This window comes from Megalops cyprinoides, chromosome 5 (assembly GCF_013368585.1).
Source record: "Megalops cyprinoides isolate fMegCyp1 chromosome 5, fMegCyp1.pri, whole genome shotgun sequence".
Lineage (NCBI taxonomy): Eukaryota > Metazoa > Chordata > Actinopteri > Elopiformes > Megalopidae > Megalops > Megalops cyprinoides.
The window spans coordinates 25,480,000-25,492,838 of NC_050587.1; the positions used below are offsets into that span (position 1 = coordinate 25,480,000).

General features: G+C 46.4%; 1 protein-coding gene across 1 annotated transcript in view; it reads right to left on the minus strand.

Moving 5' to 3' along the window:
• LOC118777521 (citron Rho-interacting kinase-like) overlaps nt 1-12,839 on the minus strand; it is a 46,481-nt gene that overhangs the window by 17,826 nt on the left and 15,816 nt on the right. Inside the window, exons 5-21 of the mRNA XM_036528539.1 lie at nt 11,427-11,597; nt 11,282-11,335; nt 10,950-11,003; nt 9,751-9,891; nt 8,962-9,087; nt 8,400-8,495; nt 8,026-8,142; nt 6,873-6,982; nt 6,372-6,546; nt 5,123-5,320; nt 4,831-4,884; nt 3,773-3,970; nt 2,790-2,983; nt 2,357-2,492; nt 1,863-1,967; nt 1,548-1,688; nt 197-304 (exon numbers count right to left, since the gene is read on the minus strand). Of these exons, the coding sequence (XP_036384432.1) occupies nt 197-304; nt 1,548-1,688; nt 1,863-1,967; nt 2,357-2,492; nt 2,790-2,983; nt 3,773-3,970; nt 4,831-4,884; nt 5,123-5,320; nt 6,372-6,546; nt 6,873-6,982; nt 8,026-8,142; nt 8,400-8,495; nt 8,962-9,087; nt 9,751-9,891; nt 10,950-11,003; nt 11,282-11,335; nt 11,427-11,597 (2,178 nt within the window). The remainder of the gene's footprint in view (nt 1-196; nt 305-1,547; nt 1,689-1,862; nt 1,968-2,356; nt 2,493-2,789; nt 2,984-3,772; nt 3,971-4,830; nt 4,885-5,122; nt 5,321-6,371; nt 6,547-6,872; nt 6,983-8,025; nt 8,143-8,399; nt 8,496-8,961; nt 9,088-9,750; nt 9,892-10,949; nt 11,004-11,281; nt 11,336-11,426; nt 11,598-12,839) is intronic.

Sequence of the window (12,839 nt, forward strand, 5' to 3'; positions counted from 1 at the left end):
TACAATACAAAAAAATTCAGAATTTCACAGCCAGCTGCACCAAACATACATGGAGCTACTTGAACACAAATCACCGGGAGCCCCACTTAACTCATTAGAACAGGGAGAGGACAGACTACATGCATACATGACTGGTCAACCTGACAGAACAGCTTTAGTGAAAGCCCTGCATTCTGGGAAGCTAATTTCTTCTCACCTTCTTCTTTTTCGAGGGCTGGTCCACCTTGGCCTGGAGGAAGTCAATGAGTTTGGTCTGCTGGGAGATGGTGCCTTCCATCTTTAACTTCTCATGGGAGTATACCGCCTGCAGGGGGAGCCAGAGGGGTAAGGACCAGTCAGTAAGACTTTACAAACCCCAGAATTAGTGGAACCATCACGCTGTCAGTGACTCACTGAGCTGAACCAATCACTGCATTTTGCTCTGGGTGTTTCATACGTGTCAAGTACACATGCCAGCTGCACCCACTATGGGGTTCATGAAGCCTCACTCCCCCTTCAGTAGCGATGACAAATCAGAGGATGTCTAGAATGTCTGAAAAAATTACACCTCTATATAAAGGTCCTAAAGAGAGAATGCATTAATGGCTGTACTCATCGCCCCAAAGCCTAAAATGCTCTAAACATCATAAAATATCGGGGGGTGCAATGTTACTTCGGACATTTTGGGCCATACCTTCAATCTATTGGCAACATAAGGGGTAAGCTGTTTCAGCCCTCAATTGTTCTGAATGAATTCCTTTTCTCCTCTGTCTTGCCCTGAAGATGAGATGATTCTCTCCCTTGTGGTAGTATTTCCCCAAACCCAGATATTATTCGGCCCGCATGTAATCTGCCAGGACTAATAGCATTACGCAACATTACTGACTGCAGAAAATTTCATTTCACATCAATGAACGCCGGTGCGGTGGAAGAATAATCCATCTTGTGTGACATATTGAATGAACAACCATACAGGTGTAAATTATACTCTTGCAATTTTAGACAGTTTGCATCTCTGAAAATAATAGCAGCCTCTGACTTTCTGCCAAATGATTCAAATCCTCAGCAGCTTCCATGCCCTGTTTTTGTAATCAAAACCATGTTCCGTAAATGCCAGTCTATCTCCATGACAACAGCTGAATATTCAGCTACTCGAGAAAAACAACAGAGCCTTTGAGTCCTTCACATTGAGTTATTTGTAATGGTGCTGGAGTCAATTGATAAACCACCATCAAATCAGGTATGCCCATATCTGCCATGGCATCGGAGGAGGTGTTTCAAAGCAAATCTGAGGTATAATTATAGGATCAATTATGTAAGTGCTTGGCTTATATAAATTTCGTTGCAAATTCATCTTATTCATGTGCATTTTTAATGGATCTGAAAAGCATTCCTGGCCAACAAGATTTCCTTCATGCACCCATGACAAGAAAGTGCAAACCATCAATATGGTGCGTATAAACTGCACAGCTTGTTGTGCTTTATCTTTATATGGGTGAGTGTATGCCTGTGTGCGCATGTTTGTGTATTTATGTATGTGTGTGTGTATTTGTGTGTTTGTGTCTCACCTGCATGTTCTCCAGCTGATATTCCAGGTCAGTGCGCTCGGTCTTGAGCAGGTCGGTCTGGTCTAGCGCCTCCTGCAGGCCCTGCGTCAGGCGGAAAATGTGCGTCTTCTGCAGATCCATCTGCTGCTGCAGCTTACCTTGCTGAGAAGAACAACATGGGGAATATGAGTGTGTGTTTATATGAGGGAGTGTGTGTACGTGAGTGTATGTGAGTGTGTGTTTATATGAGGGAGTGTGTGTATGTGAGTGTGTGTGTGCGTGTGCATACGTAGAGTGTTGCATCTATACAGTGCGTAGAGTGCACTCTCTCTCTACCTCCTCTAGCAGTCTCTGCTTGAGATCTCTCTCCGTCTCCAGCTTCTGCTGCAGGCTGCGGGCATTCATCTCTAGCATGGCGTGTCTCTTCTCCAGGTCATTTAGCTGGGGGGGGAATGTCATAGAGAGCTGTCAGTGACCCATGGGGAGGGGAGAGCCTCTTTGTTTACCTGAGCCACAGAGGGTTACACAAATTCAAAGGGGAGCCAGCATCAGTGATTTGGGGGGGGGATCAGTCCCTTGTATGAGAGAAAGACAAACTTGGTCACCTGATCAGACTGGCTTCTAGAGTCACTGACACACAGACAGGCACATCCAACAAACATACAAAACAGGCTTCAGAGAATCAGCTAGGTGGATTTTCCCCTACACACAATGTGAGGAAAGACAGTGAGGAAGACAGACTGACAGGTACCCATACAGACAAACAGAGGGTCACAGACAAGTGAGAGGCAGAGAGTGTGACAGACAGAAATGCAGACAGACAGACTCACTGTATCAGACAAGCTTTCAGCCTTTAACTTCTGCTCCTTCAGGGCTTGCTGCAGGGCCACAATCTCAGCCTTGTGCTCCCTCACTGCCAGTTCCACCGCCTGCCGAGACTCAGAATTGCGCTGTTCCGCACGCAGCCTGTGGACAGAGATCAGCAGGGGGCTCACTCTGTTAGACATGGACCTGAACACTGTGCCAAACAACCTCTGACGATAGCAGTATATGTGTGCGAGTGTGAGTGTGTGTGTATGTGTGTGTGTGAGACAGTGTATATGTATGTGCATATGACAGTAAGTGTGAGTTGGTGTCTATGTCAGTGTGTATGACAGCGTGTGCATGCCTTTATGTATCTGTATTTGACAGTGAATGCATGTTTGCATATATGCGTGTATGACAAGGAGTGTGTGTGTGTGTATGGCAGCGTCAGTGCTTTACCTGTTCTGCTTTTCATTATCCAGCAGTCTCTGCATGTCCCTGACTCTCCTCTCAGCCTCGTTCTTCTCATCTTCCAGGGCCCCGCGCCAGGCCTCCCACTGCCTCTCCTTCTCCATCAGATCATCGTTCAGGGTCTCCAGCTCCAGCACCTGCTCCTCCAGCATGGAGCATGTGGTCTTCAGGGTCTCCATGTTCTGGAGGAGGAAGGGGGGGGGGGGGGGGGGGGGGGGGGGCATCAGGGCAGGTCTGGAAATGTGTGTGCGCTTGCATGCGTTTGTGTGTATAAAAGCTTGCAGCCTGAAAGGGCAGAGCTGACCTTTAAGTTCATGAGGTACCTGATGGCTTTCTCACACCTGTTTGTTACATTACATTACATTCATTTAGCAAACACTCTTATCCAGAACAACTTCCAGCACAAGAGAAGAAAAATGTATCCATTCAAGTTGAATAAGCAACAGTGGCAGACCAGGCTAACAACACTCACAGACTAGTGAGTGTGAGCATAACGCTATTCAAGCCCTACTGCAAGTTAAACTGTGCAATCTCACTAGACAAGGGAAGCCAAGTATACTACCATACATCAGTCCTGAGAACACAGAAAATACATTGCAATACTACACGTAAAATAAACAGCAAGCACTAGAGGTAGCAGGTGTTCGGGGACAGGGATTGAGGTGGAACTGAGATACAGTTTAAAGAGGTTTGTGGGTGTTACTGTGCAATTGTTGCAGTTAGGGCACAGTCTTATCTATTTCTGGTTGTTGAGGTGTAGTTGCAGTCAGGGCAAAGCATCACCCGTTTCTGGTTGTTGAGGTGTAGCTGCGGTCAGGGCAAAGCCTCACCTGTTTCTGGTTGTTGAGGTGTAGTTGTGGTCAGGGCAAAGCCTCACCTGTTTCTGGTTGTTGAGGTGTAGTTGCGGTCAGGGCAAAGCCTCACCTGTCTCTGGTTGTTGAGGTGTAGTTGCGGTCAGGGCAAAGCCTCACCTGTTTCTGGTTGTTGAGGTGCATCTCGCGGTCGGCAACCTCCCTGCGCAGACGGTCCACCTCCTGGCTGAGCTGTAGGCGGTCCTCGCTCTCGTCCGACGCCTCGTCCAGCTGCTTCGACAGGTAGAAGTTCTGCCGATTCAGCTCTGCGTTCTCCTGGGTCAACTGTGTCAGCTGCTCCTCCAAGTCGGTGATTACCTGGAGGGGGGGGGGGGGGGGGGGGGGCGCAGAACTCCCATCACTCTAATTGTAAGAACTTGCCAAAGTGCACTTCCCCTTCAAAGGTGCCAAAGCAAGAGGGCTGTTGAGCTGAATCTGGGCCCTGTGCCATTTCGGTCAGTGCCGTGTTTCTCAGGCCTGAGCCTAGGGTAAGAGTATACTGGTTTTAGTCTAATCTAATTAGCTGAGAACTCAGCTGCAATCAAATCCAGCACACACAGCATGCTAAAGAGCCAAGGCTGAAAACCACTGGGTTGGAGCGCTGCAATGCATGTCAAATAGGCCCACTCGAGTGGTGCAGATGTTAAGATCAAAAAGCAGTCAGGTGGTGATGTTAAGATTAGACTGATGCAGGGGGACACCTGTTTCAAGGGCTTTGAAGACAGCAGGAGTCACACTCTGCAGTTAAATTATATACGACTGCACTAGGGTAAGACAGCAGAGAGGGCATTCTCCCCTATCTTCTTTCTCACTCCCCTACCCTTCTCTCTCTCTCTCTTTCTCTTTGACTTTATATTCATAGAACAATGTGTCCACAGGTAAAATCAGATCAGATCACTCTATAATATAATTGCAAAATGGTACTGATACTAAAATTGCAATGGCAAATGAAATGAACTTATGCAAAAGGTGCTACATACTGCTGATCCCTACAATGAAGTCCAGCCAAGTCATTGCCCTAAAGGGATGGGATGGCATTCAAGGTTTGACTGTACTGCCCTCCACATAGTGGATACATATGCAACATGTCACACTGACAGAACGGTACACTGCCATTACGAAACAGTCACACACAACCTGGTAGGAAGTACTGTGCAGGGTCAGAGGGCACTACCTACCGAGCAGCTGTCCCTGAGCGCATCAAATTTCCGCTGAATCTCATCTCTGTGAGCCTGTGAGCAATTAAGAAAGTATTATCAACATATGCACCACAGTACAAAGTGTAGTGTCAGTATAGAGTGTAGCATCAGTTTATACTGATGCTGTGTACGTGCATCATCAATACCTCACTGCAGTGCATTTACATATACCTATATAGTGCACGTTTGATATCTGGACATATGCCAGTATAGTAGCATCAGTGTTTATACCAGTATAGTGCAAGTGCTGTCAGTGTTCGCCCACTCTCACCCTGAGTGCAGTGATCTCCTCCTCGGCCTCCGTGGTTGTCTCCTCCAGCTCGGTCTTGGCCTGCTGCAGCTGAGCCTCGAGGACTCCCCTTGCAGCCTGCAGCCCGGTGATCTGGGCCTCACGCTCCTGCAGTGACAGCGTCAGCTCCGTGACCTGCCGCTTGATCTCCAGCTTCTGCTCCTCATGCTCCAGGCCGATCTTGGGGGGGGGGGGGGGGGGGGGGGGAGCACATAAAATTAGGGTCACATGCTCAGTCAGCTGTGTGGCATGTTCTGCTTTTTGTTATCTTACCTGAAGTTGTTTCTCTCAGACGGTGCTGTTAACTGAGGCAGCTGAGGCAGAATTTTACAATAGCAAGTGAGAGAAATGGCCTTCCTCAACAGCAGAGGCCTGAGCTGGGTAGTCAAATCCAGGACCCTTGGTATTACATGCAGACTATACTAACTGCTTTCTCCCCCAGCCTCATAAACGTCCCCTTCTGTCCCCCTCCCCACACGCCCCCCCCCCAGCCTGATCCTGTCTGGGTTTATCCCTGATTCCCTGGAGGGTCAGTGTCTTGCCCCACAGAAGGATAGCATGGCGGCTTATATCTCCACAGAGGTCTAATCCTGAGGAACAAATGGCATCAGTTTCTGCACATGAGGACAGTACGTGGTACAGTGTTGACACTGACATAAAATTGGGAGCTTTATTTGAGAAAAAATTATGCTTATTGGTTAATTTGATATTGTTTTTCTATTTTACACCCACTCTCTCTGCACTCGTGTTTTCTTTTAATACTCTGTCTCTGTCACTCTTTGAAGCTCTCTCTCTGTCTCACTATTTTACTCTCTCAATCAAGTTCAAGCTCAAATTGCTTACATGAAGTGAATTACCACTTTAAGAAGATCAGCACTTTCCACTTTTAGAGAGTACTGCCAGGGCCCATTTCTGACAGCATTGCTTTATAAAAGTAGCAGAGAGTATGTATTGTGTATTGTACGTACTGTGATTTTGAAGACAGGCATATTTACTCTTATTTATGATACTATGCTTTTTGTTGATTTCAGCTCTTGAGTTCCTATGCTAGGGTTAACAGTTGACAGGCAGCCTTCTGAAGGTCATGGGAGCCGCTCTGGCCTTCTCTTCTTCTTATGAAGTTAGCCAAACCAAGAGGCTTGCTCCCTTTCTTTGTGTCTCTCTTTCAGTCTCCTTCTCTGATACTTTCTTTCTCTCCACTTCTTTCTTTAGGTGTGTCTCCATTTCTCACCTCTCTCAACCTGGTCTCCAGCTCTAGCAGACGGCTCTTCTTGTTCTGCTCCTGTTGGCTCATTTTCTCCAGGTGTTCCTCCAGCTTAGCATTCTGGGCCTCCAGCTTGCCAGCCTGTGACTCCAGGTAGAATTTCTGCTGTCTCAGCTCTGAAATCATCTCCTCCTGGGCTTTCCTGAGGGGAGTTGGGAATGACGACCATCAGAACCTCTTTCCAGTTACAAGACCAGAGTGGGTGGAAGAAGGGAATAACCAGTCAGGCACGGTCCATGTGCCATCGCAGCCTGGGAGCACAGAATGACACACACAATCGTCCACCGGGTGGAAGCGTGGCTAATATCCACCCGGTGGGGGTGTGACCAATGTTCACCTGGTGAAGGTGGGCAGCCTTGTCCATCCAGCAATGCTAGACTAGGGTCAGTGAGACACATGCATGTTCCACTGTGCGTAGATGAATGCTGTTGGCTACCAGAGCCGTACTGGGATCCGCAAGACACTCACATGTTACGCTGTGTATAGATGCTGCTGTTGGCTGCCAGCTTGTTGGCCTCTGAAAGCTCAGCAATCCGTTGTTCAAGGCTCTTCATCTTTGAGTCCATGGCATTGATGGTCTGGAAGGGAAAGTCCAAGAACAGCAGCCAGTAGGACAATCAGTATTTACTTACTTATGTGGCACTTATTTCAATTTATGTTCCCTTACTCAGGGAAATAGTTAGAGCATTAGAAATGACACTGCATTGCAACTTGAATGAAAGCTTGGCTGAATGTCCAAATCACTTTAAAACACATCAAATATCCTGTTGAGGGCTGATGGTAGCAGTCCAAAACATTCACACAGGACAGAGTGATGCCATGCCAAGTAATTACCACTCTGTTAGTCTAGTACTAACTGGTGGTACTATCTGATTGGCCAGATAATGCAGAGAGCCTGGATTTATAAACCATTTCTTTATGCCAAGGTACTGATATTAACCTCATCTTTTAACTACAAAGCAATAACAAAACCAACAAAAACAACAGAAAATAATCCCGGTCTCACATACACTAAAGGTATTATACTGTGGACCTCAAACATCACATTTTGAAATCTTTATTCCCTAAAACACCACAACAATGTCCATTCCAATTTCTAAATCTGTCAGAATTTTTAAAGCCTAAGGGGTCACATCCCTGAAGTAAGATGATGAAAACTCAAAGCAATGTGAACGTTTCCAGGAAACACACTTCTATGTTTTTGAGATCCTCGGAACATACTTTCAGGAGTGAGAGACATTGTAAGCAACTGTTTTATAAAATATATCCAATGCAGATCTTCATTTGTAAGACAGCTTTAAAAACAGTGAGGACAAATGCAGAAGGTTATATATTCCACATTCCCACTCCTGACATCAAAAGACCCAAACCAAACGAGGTTGAACTGGCCCATACAAAACAATATATATTGAGAATATGTTGTAGAGAATATATTTTTTTAGCCCAAACTATCTATTAAAAATATGTAAATTCTCACTGTTTTGGTGCATTGAAATATATTTATGATTTGCATTTACTTCATTGTAATTGTATATGTACTGTATTCTTGGTCTGAATCCCATATTTCAAAATATATTACTATGCATTTCATTTCCGCATGGAAGACAAGTCCGGGCCTCACCGCTTGCTGCTCACTGATGACCTTGCCCTTCTCCTGGACTTCCTCCTCCTGTTTGGTCCGTTTGGACTCCAGCACCTCCTTGTCAGCCATGTCCACCTTCATTTGAGCCTCCAGAACCTGCAGGGGCAGACAGAGAATTACATGGAGAGAGTATCACACTGCCTGTCTCATGGACAGAAGGACAAGGTAACAAGAACAATGACGGAATGACACTCTGACACACTCCTGTGGAACATCAGCTCTTTGTCACCGTTTTTCGCATGTCTTGGGCAGTGTGTGTCAGTATGTCTGTGTGTGTGTGTGTGTGTGTGTGTGTGTGTGTGCGCGTGTGTGCGTGTGACAGAGTGTGTGTGCAAGGGCATGTGTGACTGCACCTTGATCTTATCCTCATACAGCCTCTCCTTCTGAACCAGGTGAGCCTCCATCCGCTGGGCGGTGGCCTGAGTTTCACGCAGGTTCTCCTCCAGCTCCTGCACACAAACGGAGTTACAGTACCATCAGATACACACACACACACACACACACACACACACACACACACACAGCAGTGACACTGTCTAACACAAGCATACACATTCACAAACAGCAAGAGTACTGTCAAACACACACAAATAAAAACAACATACAGATACTGCTATACAGTTCAGACAAAGAACACCCCCCTCCGCCAGCCCCTTATGGATCTGCAGAAGACTTGCTTTGAAGAACTGTGCACATGTCACCGGAAGCAACCGCTGGCCATTCATGCTGAGGTGAGCTCAGAGGCACGCAGGTCAGTGCTGTTTCTGCTGCTGCTGGGACATCCCATAAGAAAGGGGCAGGTGAGTGACCCAGCCTGTGCTCCACCCAGCCGAGGAGCGAGTGAGGGAGCGAAGGAGCAGCGGGGCAACGAGGGAGGGAGGAAGATCTCAGACAGCCTTATCCCTGATCTCTTACCAGGATCTTATCCGCCATCTGCTGAATTTGCTGGGATTTGGTCTGGATGTCATCCTTTAGCTTGTTCTCCCTGCGTTCCACCATCTCTAGCCTCTTCACCTGGTTCTCGAGGGACTTTCTTCCCTCCTACACACACATGCACAGGCACAAAAATACAGAAAAAACAAACGTTAAAGTAAACTGAACAACTTTAATTAACCAAATTGAACTGCATAACCACTTTGGAGACAGTCGACACAAGTAAAGTAGGATAGTGTGTATGGTAATGCGATTTACATTGAGTGGCTGCTATTTGTTTCTGCAGAAATAAACAGCAAAACACCAGCTTTCTCCCCATCTTTCCTCTTAGGACTTAGGACCACTGGGTACTGGGGCACAGTATAGTGAGATAGGGTATAGTGTAGTAGGACATAGTACACTGTAGTGGGATAGGGTGTTTTGTATGGGAAAGTGTACACTACAGTGAGATAGAGTTAAATGTAGGGAGATACAGTATGCTAAGGTGGGATAAGGTTATAGGGTATAGCACAGTGGGACAGGCTGTAGTGTATGGGAATATACAGTAGTGGGATAGGGTACACCATTGTGGGATAATGTGTACTATAGTGGGTTAAGGTACAGATTGGTGGGATAGGTTATAGTGTAGTGGAAAAGTGTACACTATACTGAGATAGGATATACTGCAAGGGGACAGGGTATACCATAGTGGGAAAGTGTTGTGGGATAGGGTACACTACAGTGGGATAGAGCACTGCAGTGGGATTGAAGGCGGATTCGGGGTTTCAGCACCTCGGTCTCTCGCAGGCGCCGGCGGAGAGTGTCGCTGGGGTCGGCTTTGTTCCGCAGGCGCTCCACCTCCCGCTCCAGGCGCTCTTTGGACTGGCGGACGTTCTGCAGGAGCTCCGTCGCCTCCGTGCTCGCCTTCACCGCCTTCGCCGCGCCGAGAAAAACAAAACGCAACAACAAGCGGAACTATGGAAACGCCAGCTGGAATCCAACCCACAGCAACGGAGGCCCGGAGTTCTGCGGGCGGGAATGTTCCCACGCTCTGACCCGCATCACCTCTCCGTGATTCTGTGCAGATGGTCTGGATCATCCATATTCATGTTTTTCGCACAGGGAACCTGTGCTCTCTCCACTCCCAGCGTGTTCGAGATTGCTAACAAGCTGACAACCACGGCAGTCTGGAAAGAGGCTTCTGCAACACCTGCGTGCAGCAATGTTTCCGGAGACAACTGGCAATTACGTCACTGGGGGGCAGGGCCGCAGGATTGGGGGGGGGTTTGATCCCCACATGAGTTGCATTCATTGATGGCGGGCAATATTCTCCATCCTGCGCCTTTGCCGTGGCCATTCTAATTTCTGTTGCACTGTTTTGATTTGCATGCTGCCCAGGAAGGAGCCCACGAGCACCCTTATGGACTAAGCCCAAATCGTCTGAGCCATGCAATTATGGTTTGGACACACTTCATGACAATCATGGCTATCATTAACAAGCTGTCGAGGGGGGAGAAAGTCTGGCTTGGGAGTTGTGTGAGCGCATCTGATAATGAATTATACTGGATCACTGGTGAAAAGAGATGTGGCAACGAGGTTTATAAATCTTGTATGGCTCTGCATATGGATGATGTGTGAAAGGCTACAAGATGGTGGTGCTGGTGGGATCAAGAGCTACACGCTGTAGCATGCCCTGCTCCATTTCGGCCCCGAGGCTCCAATTCTCAGTTAAGCCTGTTTTTGAATAAAGGCCACAGAATCTCCTCTGGGAAATCATAACATGCAGTCCATGTGTGTAGTCTGTCTGCAGTCTTTCATTTTACTCCATACACTGCAGAGATATCAAAATCTCCCAGGAAAAAGGAATCACACTAAATTGGACAGAGAAGACAGATGATCAGACTTGACTTGCAGCTGCCCTTATTATGTGGATGTGTTCAGCCGGGTGTTATTTTCCCCACTGATAGTTACCTTTTTTCACTGATACTTACCTTGGCAAGTTTGTCTTGCAGCTCCTGTATTTTTGCCTGTTGTTCTGCATTGTTCTGAAACACAGTGTGGTACGAATCAATACAACAGAGCCAATAATGGAGATGTTCACACCAACCAAATAAACACACTCACCCACACAAATACTCATACACACACACACACACACACACACACACACACACACACACACAGTCCCCGCCTACACATCTACATGCCCCCACACACAGTTTAAGGTGCAAAATGCTCAAAAATCTTTTCAGTTTCAGCTCTTTACTCTTCAAAAATGTAGCAGCAACAGCACAAAAATGCAGGGACAGGTACCATGTCTCACCTTTTCCAGTTTACAGAGCAGCTCCTCCACCTCAGCCTTTCCCTGCTCTTTGGCCTGTCAGTAACAAAAACACAACCACAAACACTTTAGTAAGTCCCCCTGAGTGAACTCTGTGGTAGTGTAAAATGGGCTTGGAGCCCCTCACCTTCTGGATCCTCTGCTGGTAATCCACCGCCTTCCTCTTCAGCTCCTCGCTGGTTTGCCTGGACTCCCTCAGCTCTGCCTCATACAGGTCGCTGCGGCGACGTGCCGCAGACAGGTCCTCCTCCAGAGTCCTGATGACCACCTGCATTTCCTCCAGCTGTGCATGGTACTCCTGGGGACGAGGTTTAGCCCAACTGTCAACATGACGGGCGTTTCTGCATTTGCTGGGCAGATGCTAGGCCCAGTCCTCCACACTCCACACTGCATTCACACACTAATCATCTACACAGGTGGACATTCCCTGATGCAATTAAGTTTAAGTGGCTTTCCTGAGTGCACAATGACAGCATCCTACTCAGGATCTCACCCTGACATCTTCTGATTACAAGCTTGGTTCCATTAAAGCTTATGCCTGCATCTGTCACATGTCTATTTGCCAATGTATGTAGTCGTTTTGTTTATTCATAACTTACCATTGAGCATACTGAAATACAGAATATGAACTGCATTACTGTCCTTCTGGATGAATAATAATAATAACAATGCACAGGGATAATAATAATATCACCAAGAGATGATACTATTGATATGTTGTTTATTGATATTATTACCATGTAAGATGTCTTGATTCAGTTCAGAAAGGATTTCCTCACATATAGCACAGATGATACAATTAATCTATTTATAGTGAAGAAAAAAGAAAGGAAATAATGAAACGACAGAGAGATGAGCAAGCATGAGAATGATGGGGAGACAGAAGAGAGTGACTGCGGAGGGAGAGAGAAGAGAGAGGAAAGAAAAGAAGGAGCCAGGAAATCAGGCGATCTGTCCATCACTGCAGTTTCTACAGTCAGACATTTTATTCCTCAATCAAATTAACCTTTAACCTTAACTACTTTAACCAGATGTGACTGAAATTGCAATCTGACATGACTTTTTTTCTTTAATTTGCTTAGTTAGTTTGGCAGCTCAAATCTTGGCTCCCTCTGCACACAGAAATGTCGTTAGCGAACCATTTTAAGTACATTTAGCTAATGAATCCAGACTCGTTCTTGCGCCGGTGGATTGGCTTGCTAATGAGGACACTGTTAAAGCTGCCATTCCACAGCGGTAAATGAGAGGCCTCTGCTCTCCTCCTTAATGCTGCACTGTTTAAAAGGTGTCATGGAAAAGAACCCATCAAATTTAAAAGGTAAAACAGTCACAATTATGATAAACACCATGAGTTCAGAACTGAACGAGAAGATTAAACGTCTCATATTTTTCTATTGATTAACCAGTAATTTATCTAGTTATTAACTTTTATTCAGACATGGAGCCAATCCCAATGAGATAAAAATGTGTTGTTTTTTTTCCAGAAGAGAACAGGCAAAATAAAAAAGACAAATGTGAGGGCAACAGATGTGACTGCATC